At 44.3% G+C, this 19,944-nt stretch overlaps 1 protein-coding gene across 2 annotated transcripts in view; it reads right to left on the bottom strand.

The window, feature by feature from the left end:
* Window positions 1-1,885: 1,885 nt before the first annotated feature.
* NARS2 (asparaginyl-tRNA synthetase 2, mitochondrial) overlaps window positions 1,886-19,944 on the bottom strand; it is a 52,972-nt gene continuing 34,913 nt past the window's right edge. For both annotated transcript variants that reach the window (XM_039368220.1, XM_039368221.1), the window contains 6 exons: window positions 17,747-17,784; window positions 16,928-16,994; window positions 13,933-14,070; window positions 12,539-12,636; window positions 6,195-6,221; window positions 1,886-2,118 (listed from right to left, as the gene is read on the bottom strand). In XM_039368220.1, the coding sequence (XP_039224154.1) occupies window positions 1,974-2,118; window positions 6,195-6,221; window positions 12,539-12,636; window positions 13,933-14,070; window positions 16,928-16,994; window positions 17,747-17,784 (513 nt within the window). In that variant the 3' untranslated portion in view covers window positions 1,886-1,973. The remainder of the gene's footprint in view (window positions 2,119-6,194; window positions 6,222-12,538; window positions 12,637-13,932; window positions 14,071-16,927; window positions 16,995-17,746; window positions 17,785-19,944) is intronic.

The raw sequence follows: 19,944 nt of genomic DNA, 5'->3' as shown, positions 1-19,944 counted from the left end.
CTGGTGATTGGCCCAAAATCACCCAGCCAGCTTTCAGGCCTAAGATGGGACTAGAACTCACAAGCACCTGGTGATTGGCCCAAAATCACCCAGCCAGCTTTCAGGCCTAAGATGGGACTAGAACTCACAAGCACCTGGTGATTGGCCCAAAGTCACCCAGCCAGCTTTCATGCCTAAAATGGGACTAGAACTCACAGTCGCCTGGTGATTGGCCCAAAGTCACCCAGCCGGCTTTCAGGCCTAAGATGGGACTAGAACTCACAGCCTCCTGGTGATTGGTCCAAAGTCACCCAGCCGGCTTTCATGCCTAAAATGGGACTAGAACTCACAGCCGCCTGGTGATTGGCTCAAAGTCACCAGCTAGCTTTCATGCATAAGGTGGGATTAGGACTCACGGTCTCTGGTATACTAGTTTTTAGCATATATTGTTTTCAAACTTACCAAATCAGAATATAATTTGAAATGTTAATTAGGGAAATCCCAACGCTCAAGTGGAACGTTGAAAAACAAAACCAAATGTAACATTGGAACAAGACGATGGGAAATCAGCTTTGTGGCTAAGAAAGCTACGCAGTCTTGTTTCTGAAGTCCCTAAGAATCAAACGCATCTTGAAGGAGCTTTTTCATCTTCTTATCTTGATAAAACTGAGTCAAAAGCTCAGATGCTTTTACAAGTTCAAAGCGGTGGCGCTTAACAATTTCATCGCTGCTTTAATCTTCACTTCATCCAGTCACAAACTAATTAAAATTCTTGCTTTTCCAGGTGCTGAGATCTGAGCTGTGCTGAAATTATCTTAGCTGGTAGATGAAGATCTAGGAAAGTTTGAATATATTCAATCCAGACAGTCCTTGACTTAACAATCACAGGCCAGAATTTTACTTACTAAAGAGAGAAGCAACCTAGAACTAAGGAGAAATTTTTCTGACAGTTAGAACAATTAATCAGTGGAACAACCTGCCTCCAGAAACTGTGAACGCTCCAATACTGGAAGTTTTTAAGAAGAGACTGGACAGCCATTTGTCTGAAATGGTATAGGGTTTCCTGCCTGAGCAGGGGGTTGGACTAGAAGACCTCCAAGGTCCCTTCCAACTTTATTATTATTATTATAAACAAAACGGTTGTTAAGAAAGTCACGCCTGATTTTTACAACCTTTTTGTCACAGTTGGTAAGTGATTCATTGCAGTTGTTAACTGAATCACAAGGTCGGTAAGCAAATCCAGATTCCCCCATTGGCTCTGCTTGTCAAAATCTGGCTGGCAAGGTTGCCAATGGCAATCCCCTGATCCCGAGAGGCTTCAAACATCGTAAATACATCCCAGTTGCCAAGCTCCTTGAATTGTGATCACATGGTGGTGGGGATGCTGCTTTGGTCATAAGTGTGAGGACTTGTTTTTTTCAGCCCTACTGTAGCTTCGAATGGCCACTAAATGAATAGTCGTAACTCGAGGATGACCTGTATAATTGGACTACATCCAGGCAGGTGTCAGAAAGTTAAAAAGGCCCTGCGTTTTTTAAAAACTGATTTGAAGAAAATGGAATATATACACCAGGGGTCTACAAACTTGGCCCTTTTATCACTTGTGGACTTCAACTCCCAGAATTCCTCAGCCAGCCTCCATTTTGTTTGTTAGATTTAAGTCAGGGGCCTTCAAACTTGGCCCTTTTATGGCTTGTGGACCAACTCCGGCACGCTAGCTGAGGAATTCTGGGAGTTGAAGTCCACAAGTCATACAAGGGCCACATCTGAAGACCCCTGATATACACGAATACATACTTCTGCAGAGGCCTTCAAAATCTGAGTTTTACCCTCCCTTTAGTGGAAAACTGAGAAGGGAAAAAGGAAAAATAGAAAAAAAAAATAGGCAGGAAAAAACCGAAGTCTCTTATTTTTTTCTCTCTAAATGTTGCATAGAGTCATTTATGCAGGCCGTAAATTTACAACAGAAGGAAAACAGAAGCTGGGACAAAGAGTTATAAAACGCACGAGTGAGGAAATCGCGGGAACGGAATGACATCCTTAATATTCTGAACTCCCAGGATACACTGCAGGTACCGCTCGAACCCCATTCCGAATCCCCCATGGGGCGCTGATCCAAATTGGCGCAGCTCTACGTACCTGCACAGCAAAGAAATGAGATAATTTAGCCTTGGATTTCTTTCCCAATCAGTTTAATCACTTATCTGCAATCAGAGCTTCCTGTTTACTATAGTGCTGCTGCAGCACCCGACATTTTTAAAAAAACTCTCTTTAAAAAAAAAAGTTAACAAAATTTTAAATTAAAAAAAAAAACAACCCTAAGAAAAACTTGAAAGGAGAAAAAATAAAAGAGGGGTCTTCAAACTTGGCCCTTTTATGACAGCATACTGGCTGGAAGAATTCTGGGAGTTGAAGTCCACCATAAGTCATAAAAGGGCCAAGTTTGAAGACCCCTGAATTAAAAACACCAACTCAGGAAAAAATAAAATAAAAATAAATCTGCAATACCTTATATTTTATACTTAGCAACATTGCCAATTTACTAATGAATACGTTCCTCTAATTCAGTGTCTGTCAACCCTGGCAACTTTAAGATGGGTGGACTTCATTTCCCAGAATTCCCCAGCCAGCAAGGGAATTCTGGGAGTTGTAGTCCACCCACCTTTAAGCTGCCATGCTTGAAAAACACTGCTCTATAATGTGATCGGTAAAGGTATTGCCATATACCACAAAACCTCCACCACAGTCATACATATTGCTGTATCTTTTGATTTGCAGGAAATATTTGGCAAGACAGGGTAGATCACCCATTTCCAACATCTTGATATTTGAAATATCACATTTCCAATTTCTCAATATGATTTTCTATTTATATATTTATAAGATTTTTATCCTGACTTTATTTATTTATTTGTTTGTTTTGATAAATAACTCAAGGAAGCGAACATATATAGTATTCCTTCTTCCAATTTTTCTCACAACAATCCTGTGATGTGGCTTGGGCTCAGAGAGAGGGGCTGACACAAAGTCACCCAGCTGGCTTTCAGGCCTGAGACAGAACTAGAACTCACTGTCTCCTGGTAACTGGCCCCAAGTCACCCAGCTAGCTTTCATGCCTGAGGCAGGACTAGAACTCACTGTCTCCTGGTGATTGGCCTCAAGTCACCCAGCCGGCTTTCAGGCCTGAGAAAGGACTAGAACTCACTGTCTCCTGGTGATTAGCCTCAAGTCACCCAGCCGGCTTTCATCCCTGAGGTAGGACTAGAACTCACTGTCTCCTGGTGATTGGCCTCAAGTCACCCAGCCAGCTTTCAGGCCTGAGAAAGAACTAGAACTCACTGTCTCCTGGTAACTGGCCCCAAGTCACCCAGCTAGCTTTCATGCCTGAGGCAGGACTAGAACTCACTGTCTCCTGGTGATTAGCCTCAAGTCACCCAGCTGGCGTTCATCCCTGAGGCAGGACTAGAACTCACTGTCTCCTGGTGATTGGCCCCAAGTCACCCAGCTGGCATTCATCCCTGAGGCAGCACTAGAACTACTGTCTCCTGATAATTGGCCCCAAGTCACCCAGCTAGCTTTCATCCCTGAGGCAGGACTAGAACTCACTGTCTCCTGGTGATTGGCCTCAAGTCACCCAGCCGGCTTTCAGGCCTGAGAAAGAACTAGAACTCACTGTCTCCTGGTAACTGGCCTCAAGTCGCCCAGCCGGCTTTCAGAGAAAGGACTAGAACAGTGATGGTGAACCTTTCAGAGACCAAGTGCCCCAAAACCGCCCCCAACCGCCCGCCGGGCCACCCATTGCCTCCATGGCCCACCGCAGATCGCCATGGCGGTCCAGCAGCACCATGGTGGGCATGACCTCTGCCCACGCCCCACATCATCTGCGCGCAATGGGGCACGAGGGTGGAGTCTTGTTAAAGTCTGCCGAGCTGCAATGTCCTTGGCAGTGCTGCTCCATGCGAGCCGCGCCCAGGGGTGACTCTCCTCCGGGGGGCTGCTGGTGAGGGGGCCGTGGGGAGAGGAGGGGCGGGGGCGAGGGTGCGCATGCCCACAGAGAGAGCTTTGAGTGCCGCCTCTGGCACGCGTGCCACAGGTTCGCCACCACTGGACTAGAACTCCCTATCTCCTGGTGATTGGCCCAAAGTCACCCAACTGGCTTTCACGTTTAAAGGATGACTAGAACTCCCAATTTCTAGTCCAGCACCTTAATCACTACTCCAAGGTGGATCTCTTTACAAAAAAAGGGGGGGAAATAGATAAATTATTGAAAACCACAGTCAGTGTACAGTGGTCTCTCTGTGGTTATGTTTCTTTCTAACCCTACAATTATTTATCTGGGGTTTTGCTCCTTTGAGATATTTTCTGCTTCTCAAAAATTTAAGAATCACCGGCCGAGGAGTATCTCAGAAGCCTTCAGTGGGGTTTTTTTGCCTTTGCAGAGTTTTGTAAATTTGGAAAGAAAGGAGGAAATGATGTCATGGAGCAGAACTGGGGGAGGGAGAGAGAAATAAAGGATAGGGGGGAAAAAAGGGAACTGTGACAAATGTAAAAATATCTTTATTTGGTGTCTGTCGCCGTCTGGCTTGTTTTTATGCCTCCAGTGGAAACTCAGATGGTGTTTTCAAGTTTTACCTTCAAGAGGACTTGAAGCCTTTTGCACTCAGAGGTTAACAAGTACAGATAGTCCCCGACTTACGACCACAGCTGAGCACAAAATTTCCACTGCTAAGCGAGCCACTTGTTGAGTGAGTTTTACCCCCGTTTTGGGATCTTTTGTTGTTAAGCCAATCCCTGCAGTTGTTAAATTAGTAACACGGATGTTAAGTGAACCTGGCTTTCCCCATTGGCTTTGCTTGTCAGAAGGTTGTAAAAGGGGATCACGTGGCCCCGGGACACTGCGACGGTCATAAATATGAACCAGTTGCCAAGCATTCAAATTTTGACCACGTGGTTGTTAAGTGTGAAAACCGGTCATAAGTCACTTTTTTCAGTGCCGTTGTAAAGTCGAGGACTACCTCCAATGCGCTAAAGCAGGGGTAGGCAACCTTGGCTCTTTTATAATTCGTGGACTTCAACTCCCAGAATTCCTGAGCCAGCATGGGGGAACAATGGCTCCTTCATGACTTGGGGACTTCAACTCCCAGAATTCCTGAGCCAGCATGGGGGAACTACAGCCCCTTCATGATTCGTGGACTTCAACTCCCAGAATTCCTGAGCCAGCATGGGGGGAACTATGGCCCCTTCATGACTCGTGGACTTCAACTCCCAGAATTCCTGAGCCAGCATGAGGGAACTATGGCCCCTTTATGACTTTTGGACTTCAACTCCCAGAATTCCTGAGCCAGCATGGTGGAACGATGGCCCCTTCATGACTCGTGGACTTCAACTCCCAGAATTCCTGAGCCAGCATGGGGGAACTATGGCCCCTTCATGACTCATGGACTTCAACTCCCAGAATTCCTGAGCCAGCATGGGGGAACTATGGCCCCTTCATGACTCGGGGACTTCAACTCCCAGAATTCCTGAGCCAGCATGGGGAAACAATGGCCCCTTCATGACTCGGGGACTTCAACTCCCAGAATTCCTCAGCCAGCATGGCTCAGCTTGGAAACCTCTCCCTTTCCCCTCAGCATGGCTGGCTCAGGAATTATGAGAGTTGAAGTCCACGAGTCATAAAAGAGCCCTGCGCTAAGGGCTACTTACAACCCAGATTCAAAATTCCAACAGCCAGCCCCCCTGACCCCAAGCTTATGGCAACAGGCCTACTTTTACAGCTTTTTGACCACAATTTATGTTTTTGCCAGAAATCAGCGTTTACTTCCATTTTCCAGCAAAAATTCCATTTGTAGACAATGGCTTTGCCTAACGACCACGGAGTTCGCTTTATAACAGTCACATTCACTGCTGCAAACAAGTTTGGAAAATCAGGCACAGCCATGTGGTGATCCACTTAATGGCTGTTATGACTAATTTCTGTCTAATTATGGTCGTAAGCCCAAGGACTAGTTGTACAGTGCTGGTCCCTTGGCTAATTAAAAAAAAGGGGGACTTTCCTGTATCCCAACTGGTGGCACATTGTCACATTTATTACAAGGGGCCATCACTAACATAATAAAGGTTGGTTTCTGGTTGAATTGAGAATTTATTTGTTTTTTGTCAGAAGATTTCCAAAGGCCAGTGAAAGAGACAAATAATATCTAGGAAATATATCTTACCATTGATAGGTGTCTTCAAGCTTCAACCTGCAGAAACAACAAAAGAATATTTTCTCAGCCAGAGGAAAGAATGCTAGGACGTTGGCAAAAATATCAGATTTTTCATGCTGCCCAGAGCTGAACGAAGAGATGGCATATATAAATAATATTATAATTAAATTAATATCAACGTTGATGTTTTGCAGCTTCTTAAAGATGTTCAACTGATTGCAGCTAGGGTCATCGCTAGCTGCAGTGGGCTTCCACAGTTTTACGGTGCCACAGAATTTTGCTTCACTTCGAACACAAAGACACTGAAATAATTGAAAAGCCCCCCCCCTTTTTTTTTTTGTGTCCAGACGTTAAGCGAGTTTAAAAAGAGAAAATTTACGGACAAAGGTGGTAATTTTTCTCAGGCCTGCAAACTGTGAATTTTGCTCCCAGCAGATTTGATGACAAATTGGTGAAGGATAACAGGGAGGAACGTAATCACGAGTGTTATGAATGAGTCAGAGGTGAGTCCAGAAGCTTGTCTTCGCAAGGAGGAAGGAATGATGGACACAGATCATAGAATCAAACGTGAAACCAGGAAATTGGAAGAGCGCAGAGGATATGTAAGAAAATGAAACCATCTATCGTAGGGGTCCCCAAGCCCTGGGCCATGGCCTGGTCAGAACCGGGCTGCAAAAAGCATTGGGCAAGTGTGCATGCACACACACTTCCACTCCTGCAAGCGTTGGACACTTGTGTGTGCTTGCAGCTCCTCTCCACTTGGTGCTTGGTGTGCACATATGGGCACTTGCCACTTGCACAAAACCATGCTCTCTCTCCCCCCCCCCCCCTTGCCGGGCCGTCAAGCTGGAAAAGTTGGGGACTGCTGATGCAGGGCTTTTCAACTTTTTCACCCATTGTACCACTTTTAGGATACAGCAATATCTGAGTACCACCAGTCGCCTAGCAAGGTGTCAAAAACTTGATGAAACCCCCCCCCCAAAAAAGGGAAAAAAGTGATGAAGTACAGGTAGTCCTCGACTTACAACAGTTCGCTTAGTGACTGTTCGAAGTTACAATGGCACTGAAAAAAGTGCCCCCCAAGCCACAGCCGAGCAAGACACCTGCCTGCCCGCCCGGTGACGCTCTTCCTCCTGTCCGAGGTTTTCATTGTTGTGACCATTTCTGTTGAGGATTGGCAGCGGGGATGGGGTGGGGGTGTTTGGTTTTTATTCCCCCCGTCTGCTGGATAGTTGCAGCAGGTTTTGGTCACTTCACATGACCCTGGGACACTGTGACCATCATAAATATGAATCGGTTGCCATGCATCTGAATGTAAATCACAAGACCCTGGAGAGGCTGCAACATTCCAGCTGATTGGTGCTTCTTCAGGGCTCAGCAGAAGCGCCAGGATCAGCGCTGAGCTCCAGCTGGAGCCTGGCGCTGATCCTGGTGCTTCCACTGAGCCCTGACAGCCCCGAAGAAGTGCCAATCAGCTGGAAAGCGGCACTGATCCTGGCGCTTCTGCTGAGCCCTGACAGCCCTGCAGCTCCAGCCGTCTCTCGCTCAGACTTGTGCGGGGCTGCCACCGGTTCAGCCCATTCCCCTCCCCCGCTACCACTTTTCTAGGATGGTCGCATACCACCTGCCAGGTGCCAATGGACCACAGGCGGTACCCGTACCACTGGTTGAAAAGCCCTGATCTATCGCACCCATTGCCTTATCAAAATGCTTTTTCTCTCTCCTGTCAGCTCAATCACGTAGGATGGTCAGAGACTGCTTGGAGAAGTCCCTTCTTGGCAAGGTTTTTCAGAAGCGGTTTGCCAATGCTTCCTTTTTAGGGTCAAGGGACAGTGACTGGCCCAAGGTCACCCAGTTGGTTTGGTGCCTAAGGCAGAACTCGAATTCACCATCTCCTGGTGATTGGCCCAAAGTCACCTGGTGGGCTTTCATGCCTAAGGCGGGACTACAACTCACTGTCTCCTGGTGATTGGCCCAAAGTCACCCAAATGGCTTGCATGCCTACGGCGGGACTAGAACTCATCGTCTCCTGGTGATTGGCTCAAAGTCACCGAATCGGCTTTCATGCCTAAGGTGGGACTAGAACTCACCATCTAGCAGTGATTGGCCCAAAGTCAGTTTTCATGCATAAGGCGAGACTAAAACTCCAGTATACCAGTTTTTAGCCTCAGGCCTTATCCTTATTCTTACAATAGAGAAAAATAAATGAAATTCAGAATTTTGAAGATTTAATAATTGGTAATTGCAGAACTGGCTTGTAATAAGTATAGGTAATGTACAAAGTTGAGGTTGTAACTATTAGTATTTTACAGGGAGTCCTCAATTTACATTTGTCCGAAATGGTGTAGGGTTTCCTGCCCAAGCAGGGGGTTGGACTAGATGACCTCCAAGGTCCCTTCCAACTTTACTATTATTATTATTATTATTATTATTATTATTATTATTATTATTATTATTATTAAAGTGAGTTACAACCCCTTTTCACACTTACGACCACTGCAGCATCCCCGTGGTCACGTGATCAAAATTCAGACGCTTGGCAACTGTCTCGTACTTACAGCGGCTGCCGTATTCCCGGGGTCATGTGATCCCTTTTTGCGACCTTCTGACAAGCAAGTCGATGGGGAAGCCAGATTCACTTAACAACCGTGACCCTAACTTATCAATCGCAGTGATTCACTTAACGACTGTAGTGAGACAGGTCGTAAAATGGGGCAAGATTCACTTAACAAACGTCTCGCTTAAACAACAGAAATTGGTCATATGTTGGAGTTGCTCGGACATTACCCCTGAATTGTATCTGAAGAGGGATGAGAGGGAAGAAAGGAGAGGAGAGAAAAGAGTGAAGGAGGGGAGAAGGAAGTAGGAAGGTTGGAGGAGGAGAAGTGGGGAGAAAGGGGAGGAGAGTGGTGAAGGAAAGAGGAGAGGAAGAAGAGGGAAGTAGAGAAGAGAAGAAAGGGAGAAAGAAGGTAGAGAAGAAGGAGTGTGGATACAGTGAAAGGGGAAATGGGCGAGCAACACCAAAAGTCGTGTGTATGTATTTATTTCATTTTATTAAAAGTATCTTATATATGAATGTAAAAAGAATGTATGTTAACATCTGATAAATATCACGGTGTATATATGGAGGAGAGTTTGGAAAAATAAAAAATTATAAATAAAAAAAAAAGAAATTGGTCGTATGAGAATTATCTTTCTGTCTGGAAAAGAGTTGGAATCAACGCTTTTTTTCTTTTCTCCTTTTCTTTTTTAAAGAGTTCTGTCTTTCCTCCTTTTTCCCCCCTTCATCTTTGTTTTCGTAATATTTTATGTTATAATAAGGCTCAATGAAACACACGATTTAAAAAAAAAAACAAAAACAGCAGGACTTGCCCTGAGCACAGATGGATTGATCACGTACTATCAAGTGACTCTTATTGACCAGGTAAGATCATAGAGAATTGCAGAGATAAAATTGGAGGAGAGAAGGCAAGAACTGTTAGCAGAACTATTAAGAGATAATAAAGGAGAAAGTAAACAACAGCTCAGCCCCAAAGGAAGGTGCGTGAGAAATAACCACACTTTCAATTTGGCTTTTTCAGAAGGACAGTATTTGATCAGCAGGAGAAGGCACGGCCTGCCAAATTGCTGGGGGTGGAGGGGGGAATACCTAAGTGCTTTGTGGAATCCTGTACAATCCATTTGATGCTGGGCGTGGAGCCCTTTTGCAGAAGAATCGCTGACCCACAGCTTGACAGAAAAGCTGAACAACCACCCCAGAAAAAAAAAAAAACTAGCACGGCACATCCGCGAACATCAACTAGCAGTCAGACGTCACGATGAAAAAACTCCTTTAATTTCATAACGTACGGGCAGACTCAATCCTGGTTTCAACTGGGACATACAAAGAACGGCTGCGGGACTTGGGCTTGGCTAGTCTAAAGAAAAGAAGAAACAGGGGAGACATGATAGCAGTGTTCCAGTATCTGAGGGGCTGCCACAAGGAAGAGGGGGTCAAATTATTCTCCAAAGCACCAGAGGGCAGGACGAGAAACAACGGTTGGAAACTGATCAAAGAGAGAAGCAACCTGGAGTTAAGGAGAAAGTTCCTGACAGTGAGGACAATTAACCAGTGGAACAGCTTGCCACCAGAAATCGTGGGCACTCCATCACTGGAGGTTTTAAAGAAGAGGCTAGATAGTCACTTGTCTGAGATGGTACAGGTCTTCCTGCTTGAGCAGGGGGCTGGACTAGAAGACCTCCAAGGTCCCGTCTATTCTATTCTATTCTATTCTATTCTATTCTATTCTATTCTATTCCATTCCATTCCATTCTATTTCCATTCTATTATCCTATCCTATCCTATCCTATCCCATCCCATCCCGTTCTCCATTCCATTCCATTCCATATTTTCTATTCTATTCTATTCTATTCTATTCTATTCTATTCTATTCTATTCTATTCTATTCCATTCCATTCCATTATCCTATCCTATCCTATCCTATCCCATCCATCCCATCCCGTTCTCCATTCTGTTCCATTCCATATTTTCTATTCTATTCTATTCTGTTCTGTTCCGTCCCATCCTGTTCCACATTTTCTCTTCTCTTCTCTTCTCTTCTCTTCTCTTCTCTTCTCTTCTCTTCTCTTCTCTTCTCTTCTCTTCTCTTCTCTTCCAAACTAATTCCCCCAAATGCTAGAAAAATCAAAGAAGCTTGGCATTCAGACAAATGAGCCATCAACGGACACACAGAGATAAAGCACATTTATACAACATTCAAAAGAGACGATGAAAAAACGAAGAAGGAAACAAAAAGACCATCACGTATCACCTCCGGCAGCCTATACCCAGATAAGCATGGATTAAGACAAGACAAGATCTACAAAAACAGGGAGCCAACTCCGCACTCAACAGCCCTGATGATATTACGGAGCTGGATAGTGAAATGTCTGCAAATATCTTGCACAAGAATCCGTGACCCATAGTTTGACACGAAAGGATAGATGAAAAACTCTCCAAGAGGAAGGCAAGGCCAATCGGAATTTGCAGTTCCCAAAAAAGCATCGGAATACTTTGTTTCTCCTAACACAGTGGTTCTCAACCTTTTTAATGCCGTGCCCCCCAACCGGTCGTAAGTCGAGGACTACTCAACCGGTCGTAAGTCGGGGACTACTCAACTGGTGCAGCACCGTTTGCAGAATGGGATTTTTGGCAGGCTCAGCAGGGCAGAGACAGCCTGGACAATTCTTATTGGCTTTTGAAAGCCAATAGAATTAGACTCTATTCAAGAGAGTCTATTCTACTGGCTTTCAAAAGCCAATAGAATAAAAGGGAGTAGCACAGCTAAGGAAAAGGGGAAAAAATGGCGGACTGCGTTGTTTGGCGACCCCCATGAAATGGTCGTTCGACCCCAAATAGGGTCCCGACCCACAGGTTGAGAACCACTGTCCTAACACCCACAGGCAGGATCTCAAAACTGCAAGTCCTTCCCTTATCCAAATTCAGACGTGCACAAAAACAGAAGTCTGAACATCGCTTTTGAAAAAGAGACTCAAAGACACCATACAGGGAGTCCTCGGACAACCGCTGAGCCAAAAATTTCTGTTGTTAAGGGACACATATGATAAGGGAGTTTTGCCCCCTTTTGCGACCTTCCTTGCCAGAGTTGTTAAGTGAATCACTGCGACTGTTAAGTTAGTAAGCCAGTTGTTAAGTGAATCTGGCTTCCCCATTGACTTTGCTTGGCAGAAGGTCGCAAAAGGGGATCACGTGACCCGGGGACACAGGAATGGTCATAAATATGAACAAGTGCCCAAGCATCTGAATTTTGATCACGTGACCCGGGGGATGCCGCAATAGTCCTCGATGTGAAAAATGGTTCTAAGTCACATTTTTCAATACCGTTGTTAACTTTGAACCGTCACTAAATGAACTGATGTAAATCGAGGACTTCCTGCATTGTAATCACTTAAGAGTAGATGGGATCACTAGCAAACAGATTTCCCAGAGGTCCTCTCCTGTCTGAGCCCCCTACCTCTTCTATTAAACATTACTTTAATACCTAAAGAAGATACTGGTCTGACACAGATAAAAAAACTATAGACCAGTGTTTCCCAAACTTGACAATTTTAAGGCATGAGGACTTCAACTCCCAGAATTAAACAGCCAGCAATGCTGGCTGTGGAATTCTGGGAGTTGAAGTCCACATGCCTTAAAATTGTCAAGTTTGGGAAACACTGCTATACACCAATATCATTACTAAACGCAGACTTTCTCCTGCACATTTTTGATGTCTTTCAGAAAACTCTCCGATTACTTATTAAGGGGTTCCCAGCCCCTTCCCCAACAGCCGGGCAGAATAATCCCCCGCTACCTTTGTAAGCGAGATTGCAGAAAATCCACGCGATCTTCTCTCAAACTCCCACCGAAAAGTTCTCCAACTTCTGGGACCAGTAGATCAACCGCTGCTACCTTGTAGGGAACAGAAAGTGAGAAGCATCTCTGAAATCTCTCTTGGTGTGAAGGTACACCAGCACCAGGCCTCCGGCTAGTCTCTAGAGCAGGGGTAGTCAACCTTAGCTCTTTTATGACTCGTGGACTTCAACTCCCAGAATTCCTGAGCCAGCACAGCTGGCTCAGCAATTCTGGGAGTTGAAGTCCACGAGTCATAAAAGAGCCAAGGTTGACTACACCTGCTCTAGAGGCATTCCTGAACGGTTAAAGGTAAATGGACTTTGCCTGTCGGAAGGATACAAAAGGTAATCACATGACTTCAGAACACGGCAACCGTCGTAAGTATGAGTCAGTTGCCAAGCATCCAAATTTTGATCACATGACCACGGGGACGCTGCAACGGTCGTAAGGGTGAAAAACGGTCACTTTGTTCAGAGCCGTTATAACTACCTGTACTTTCTTAACTTGCAAAATTCTGTCCATGAGGTTTTACAATAAAGTAGAATTAGCTCAGCTGAGTGTGTTCCTGTATGGTCTACCTCGGGGGTAGGCAACTTTGGCTCTTTTATGACTTGTGGACTTCAATTCCCAGAATTCCTGAGCCAGCATTGGGGATCTATGGCCCCTTCATGACTCGTGGACTTCAACTCCCAGAATTCCTCAGCCAGCATGGGGGCACTATGGCCCCTTCATGACTCGTGGACTTCAACTCCCAGAATTCCTCAGCCAGCATGGGGTAACTATGGCCCCTTCATGACTCGTGGACTTCAACTCCCAGAATTCCTCAGCCAGCATGGGGGAACTATGGCCCCTTCATGACTCGTGGACTTCAATTCCCAGAATTCCTGAGCCAGCATGGGGGATCTATGGCCCCCTCGTGACTTGTGGACTTCAATTCCCAGAATTCCTGAGGCAGCATGGGGGATCTATAGCCCCTTCATGACTTGTGGACTTCAACTCCCAGAATTCCTGAGCCAGCATGGCTCAGCATGGAAACTTCTCCCTTTCTCCTCAGAATGGCTGGCTCAGGAATTCTGGGAGTTGAAATCTACGAGTCATAAAAGAGCCGAAGTTGCCTACCCCTGATCTACCTGGTAAGGCTGACACACTTACTGTCAATCAACTTTTTCTCTTTCCTCCCATCTCTAACCTAGCATTAAGCAGCCCCCAAATGCAATCTAAACACCTGTCAGCAGAAACCAATTTAGTCCTAGAAGACAATTTATTTCATTCCAAAAAGCTTAAAAGGGCAAAGCAAGAAATCAAGAGGGCATGTCTGCCTTGATCAAAGCATTTTAATTAATAAGTTCTTACAGTCCTACAAGGTCCATCTTCGTTGTCTCGCATGTAGAACGGCTTCAGATCATAGGGATAGTTGTACACAAAAACGGGAACGTCGCCACAGTGTTGCACCAGGTACTTCTCGTGCTCGCTCTGGAGATCCTGCCCCCACTAAGAAAAGAGTTTTTTTTTTTTAAAAAAAAAAAGCAGGTTGTAAAATGAACAAACCCTAATACTATCAAGTTGCTTTAGGTTTGCAAACTAGTTAAAAGCATGGTGAAGCTGGCTGAGGAATTCTGGGAGTTGAAGTCCACACAGTGTAAAATTGCTAAGATTGAGAAACATTGCTCTAAGTCAGTGGTTCTCAACCTTTTTAATGCCGCGACCCCCAACCGATCGTAAGTCGAGGACTACTCAACCGGTCGTAAGTCGAGGACTACTCAACGGGTGCAGCACCGTTTGCAGAATGAGACTTTTGGCGGGCTCAGCAGGGCAGAGACAGCCTGGACAATTCCTATTGGCTTTTGAAAGCCAATAGAATTAGACTCTATTCAAGAGAGTCTATTCTATTGGTTTTCAAGAGCCAATAGAATAAAAGGGAGTAGCACAGCTAAGGAAAAGGGGAAAAAAATGGCGGACTGCATGGTTTGGCGACCCCCGTGAAATGGTCGTTCAACCCCAAATGGGGTCCCGACCCACAGGTTGAGAACCACTGCTCTAAGTAGACAGAACAGAGTTGGAAGGGACATAGAGAGGTCTTCTAGTCTGACCCCCTGCTCGGGCAAGTGACCCTATACCATTTCAGACAAATGGTTATCCAATCTCTTCTTAAAAATCTCCAATGTTGGAGCACCCACAACCTCCGGAGGCAGGTCGTTCCACTGGTTAATTGTTCTCTTTGTCAGGAAATTTCTCCTTAGTTCTAGGTTTGACCTCTCCTTGATTAGTTTCCATCCACTGCTTCTTATTCTGTCTTCAGGTGCTTTGGAGAAGAGGTTGACCCTCCCTCTTCCTTGTGGCAGCCCTCAAATATTCTAAGACTGCTATCATGTCACCCCTCGTCCTTCTCTTCATTGGACTAGACATACCCAATTCCTGCATGCAATCATTCTTCGTATGTTTTAGCCTCCAGTCCCCTGATCATCTTTGTTGCTTTTCTCTGTACTCTTTCTAGAGTCTCAGCATCTTTTTTACATCGTGGTGACCAAAACTGGATGCCGTATTCCAAGTGTGGCCTTACCAAGGCCTTGTAAAGTGGTATCAACACTTCATGTGATCTTGATTCTATCCCTCTGTTAATACAGCCTAGCACTGTGTTGGCCTTTTTGGCCAATCTACTATGAAACAGCCTCTGTGTTTATATTTTGGAAATTGCTAAAGAGGCAGTTGTTTTGGGGAGCTTGTCCCTGATTTTAGGAGTCTATCTTTAATGTTCATTGTTACTGTTGAACTTGCGGTTTATATTCACTTACTGCTTTAACGGTGTGTACTTCTACAGTTTTGGCTTATCACGGATGTTTTAAATTGTTCTGCCATGTAGTGCGTAAGATGTGGAATGTTGTTTTATTTTGTTCCAGCAGGGTAGAAATGTTTAAATAAATAAATATGGTTGCGTAATTACAATGATAGTAAAACGGAAAGCAACAGAAAAATACAGAGAGGTCCAGTTCAGAAGGAGAACATCACCAAGGGAATGCACAGTTTTGTAAACTTTGTATATTAGGGTGAAAGAGAATGTAAATGTTCCAATATCTCAGGGGTTGCCACAAAGAAGAGGGAATTAAGCTATTTTCCAAAGCACCTGAAGGCAGGACAAGAAGCAACGGGTGGAAACTAATCAAGGAGAGAAGCAACCTAGAACTAAGGAGAAACTTCCTGACAGTGAGAACAATTAATCAGTGGAACAGCCTGCCTCCAGAAGCAGTAAATGCTCCAACACTGGAAGTTTTTAAGAAGAGACTGGACAGCCATTTGTCCGAAATGGTGTAGGGTTTCCTGCCGAGCAGGGGGTTGGACTAGATGACCTCCAAGGTCCCTTCCAACTTTACTATTATTATTATTATTATTATTATTATTATTATTATTATTATTATTATTATTATTATTAAGAGGGAGTCAAGCTATTCTCCAAAGCGCCTTAAGGCAGGACAAGAAGCAATGGATGGAAAATAATCAAGGAGAGAAACAACCTAGAACTAAGGAGAAATTTCCTGACTGTGAGAACAGTTAACCAGTGGAACAGCTTGTCTACAGAAGTTGTGGGTATTCCAACACTCCAGGTTTTTAAGAAGAGATTGGACAACCATTTGTCTCAAATGGTATAAGATTTCCTGCCTGAGCAGGGGGTTGGACTAGATGACCTGTAGGTCCCTTCTAACTCTGTTGTCCTGTCCTGTCCTGTCCTGTCCTATCCTATCCTATCCTATCTGGAGACTCTAATGCACAATAGTGAAAGTTGGATCTAGACTGATCACCGTGATGCGGTACAATCTACATAAATGGGTCAGCAATGCTACAATGACCGTTGTAGTGTCCTCGTAGTCACGTGATCAAAATTCAGACGCTTGGCAACTGACTCATATTTATGACGGTTGCAGTGTCCCCTGGGGTCACGTGATTCTCTTTTGCGACTTTCAGACAAGCAAAATCAACGGGGGAAGCCAGATTCACTTAACAACCCGCTTACCAATTTAACAAACTGCAGTGATCCGCTTCACCAACGTGGCAAGAAAAGTCGTAAAACGGGGAGGGGGGGGCAGAACTCACTTAACAAATGTCTGACTTAGCAACGTTAAATTTTGGGGTCGACTGTGGCCCCTTAAGGTGAGGGCTACCTGTATGACTTTTCATTACTCTGAGAAGCAACTCTAGAACAGGGGTTTTCAACCTTGGCAACTTTAAGACTTGTGGACTTCAACTCCCAGAATTCCTCAGCACTCTAGGAGGTTTCTATCAACCTTCTAAATACCTGAGTTTTACCTAGCCTTCCCCCCACCATAACCAATAAACATCTCCCCCAAATACTCACGGCTGGTTTGTAAGTGAATTCTTGGTGAGACCTCTCCAAAATTTCAATGGCTTCAGTATAGGACATTCTTCAAAACAAAACAAAACAAAACGTAAGTATAGGCAATTATTTGCTAGAAGGTACATGTGTTCAGTAGTGGCCAAAATTGTGGAAACCTTTTTGGGAAAAGTGTATTTTTGAGGTTTGAGGGCTAATAACACCACTTTTTTGGGGGGGGAGTAGTACCATAAAATTATATATCAATGGAAAGATAATTTAATCGAGACTGTAATGCAACACAGTTTGTTCAATTATCTGTACTGTATCGTACGAAAAGTTCTAGCCAAATAACCAGAAAAAGGAAGCACAACTTGCTCAAGTTGATCTCAGGTAGCTTTCCTTCATCTGATTGTAGCCAATGAGCATGAGTGTTTAGAGAGCCAATCGGGTGTCATCTTGTTTTGGCCATGAGCCAATCAGATCACAGTAGGATCCAGTGATTGATGTCATGTATTGAAGCTGAGAGGAAGATGTTGGTCAGTGTGTTATGTGATCGCTATCCAGTTGGTTGGGGGGTTTTTTTGTGTTCTTTCATTTAGTGAGCTTGTAAATGTAATAAAATTAAAGTCATGGTGCAAAGAGCTGACTGGTCACCCAGAAAGCGATGTAAAATAGTATTATTAAGTGAACGAGGCTACAGTTATAAAGAAATTAGAAGAAAAATGGGTGGAAACTTAACCAAAGGTGGCATTTCTATTGTGCACAATTTTGGCCACTACTGTATCTTTATGAATTAAGCAGCAACAGCAACAAACCCCTTTTTCTTTTCAATATACTTACATTAAAAACCGGTTCTTCAACATTTTTTCTAATTTGGCCTAATGAGGATAGGGAACAGAAGGGAAAGGAAAAATTAAAATTGACAGTGTCAGAAACAGATAAGGTTTTGGAAAAAAAAAAGAAGTTTTTCAGAAGTCATTGGGCTGCTCAAAGGCATCAAACTGAAAGCAAACAATTTCCGTTTTAGGAGAAACTAAGGAATTTGAGGGGAAAAAACTTGAGAAAAATCTGTGAAAACCTTGGAGAAATCCAAAGAGTCAAAGGACAGCAAATTTTGCATCTAGATAAGCCCACCTGAAGCATTTTAAATGTGGTTTGAATTAATAAAGTACCGTATGTGGCATCTACCAGGAATAGACAACCTTGGCTCTTTTATGACTCGTGGACTTCAACTCCCAGAATTCCTGAGCCAACATGGGGGAACTATGGCTCCTTCATGACTCATGGACTTCAACTCCCAGAATTACTGAGCCAGCAGGGGGGAACTATGGCCCCTTCATGACTTGGGGACTTCAACTCCCAGAATTCCTCAGCCAGCATGGCTCAGCTTGGAAACCTCTCCCTTTCCCATCAGCATGGCTGGCTCAGGAATTCTTGGAGTTGAAGTCCACCAGTCATAAAAGAGCCAAGGTTGCCTATCCCTGGCCTAAACTATTTCAAACAAGGGAAAGCATTCTTGCATTTTTACAGAAACCATACAAATCTACACAAAAAGCTTGTCTAGTTCAGTGTTCAGGGCAGCCAATTATATGAGGCTCGGAACAGGCTCACACACAGAAAATGAACAAAATAATGATGTCCCAGGATAATCAATGATAACTTGGATCCTTAGAAATAATAGCCATTAGTAGCTTTATTTTTCTCCACATACTCAGCTTTACAACCATTTGTTTCGTTAGACCTATGACTGGGCCTTGCAAGTACAGGCAGTTCTCGGCTTAACAACAGTTTGTTTAGTGACCGTTCAAAGTTGAAAAATGTGACTTATGACCTTTTTCACCGTTACAACCATTTTTCAGAGTTACAACTGTTTTTCACGGTTACCGTCTTTGCAGCAAACCCACGGCTACGTGATCAAAATTCGGATGCTTGGCAACTGACTCATACTTATGACGGTTGCAGGGTCCCGGGGTCACGCGATTCCCTTTTTGCGACCTTCCGATAAGCAAACTCAATGCGGAAACCAGATTCACTCCACAATCGGTTGACTTAACTTATTGGTTGCAATGATTCACTTCATGACGGGGGCAACAACGGTCGTAAAATGGGGCAAAACAGTTAACACATGTCTTAACAATACAATTTTGGGGCTCAATTGTCGTCGTAAGTCGGGGACTACCTGTGTAACCATGTCAGCTTCCCTACTGTCACATAATTGAAAATTTGGGTGCTTAGCAACGAATCTGCCTTTGTTGCATCCCACAGTCAGGAGACTGGTTTTTTTTGTTTATGGTTTCTCAGCATTTACTTCTGGTTCCCAGCAAAAAAACAAAACAAAACCCCCCCCCATCAGAAAAAACAGTCCTGTGTAAAGAGTGCAGACTTCACTTAACAATAATAATAAAGTTGGAAGGGACCTTGGAGGTCATCTAGTCCAACAACCCTGCTCAGGCAAGAAACCCTATATCATTTCAGACAAATGGCTGTCCAATTTCTTCTTAAAAACTTCCAGTGTTGGAGCATTCACAGCTTCTGGAGGCAGGTTGTTCCACTGGTTAATTGTTCTCATTGTCAGGAAGTTTCTTCTTAGTTCTAGGTTGTTTCTCTCTTTGATGAGTTTCCATCCGTTGCTTCTTGTCCTGCCTTCAGGTGCTTTGGAGAATAGCTTGACTCCCTCTTCTTTGGGGCAACCCTTGAGATATTGGAACACTGCTATCATGTCCCCCCTCGTCCTTCTCTTCATTAAACCGGACATACCCAATTCCAGCAACCGTTCCTTGTATGTTTCAGCCTCCAGTCCCCTAATCATCTTTGTTGCTCTTCTCTGTACTCTTTCTAGAGTCTCAACATCTTTTTTACATCGTGGTGACCAAAACTGGATGCCGTATTCCAAGTGTGGCCTTACCAAGGCCTTGTAAAGTGGTATTAACACTTCATGTGATCTTGATTCTTTCCCTCTTTTAATGCAGCCTAATGATCAGGGCATTCACTTAATAACCTCCACAAAGGACTGTAAAATCAGGCACAGTTACGTGGTA

Source organism: Crotalus tigris, unplaced genomic scaffold, assembly GCF_016545835.1.
Source record: "Crotalus tigris isolate CLP2741 ecotype Arizona unplaced genomic scaffold, ASM1654583v1 scf7180000020722.197326, whole genome shotgun sequence".
Classification (NCBI taxonomy): domain Eukaryota; kingdom Metazoa; phylum Chordata; class Lepidosauria; order Squamata; family Viperidae; genus Crotalus; species Crotalus tigris.
Note: the sequence above shows the minus strand (reverse complement) of the source record. Positions and strands in the feature narration are given on the sequence as shown.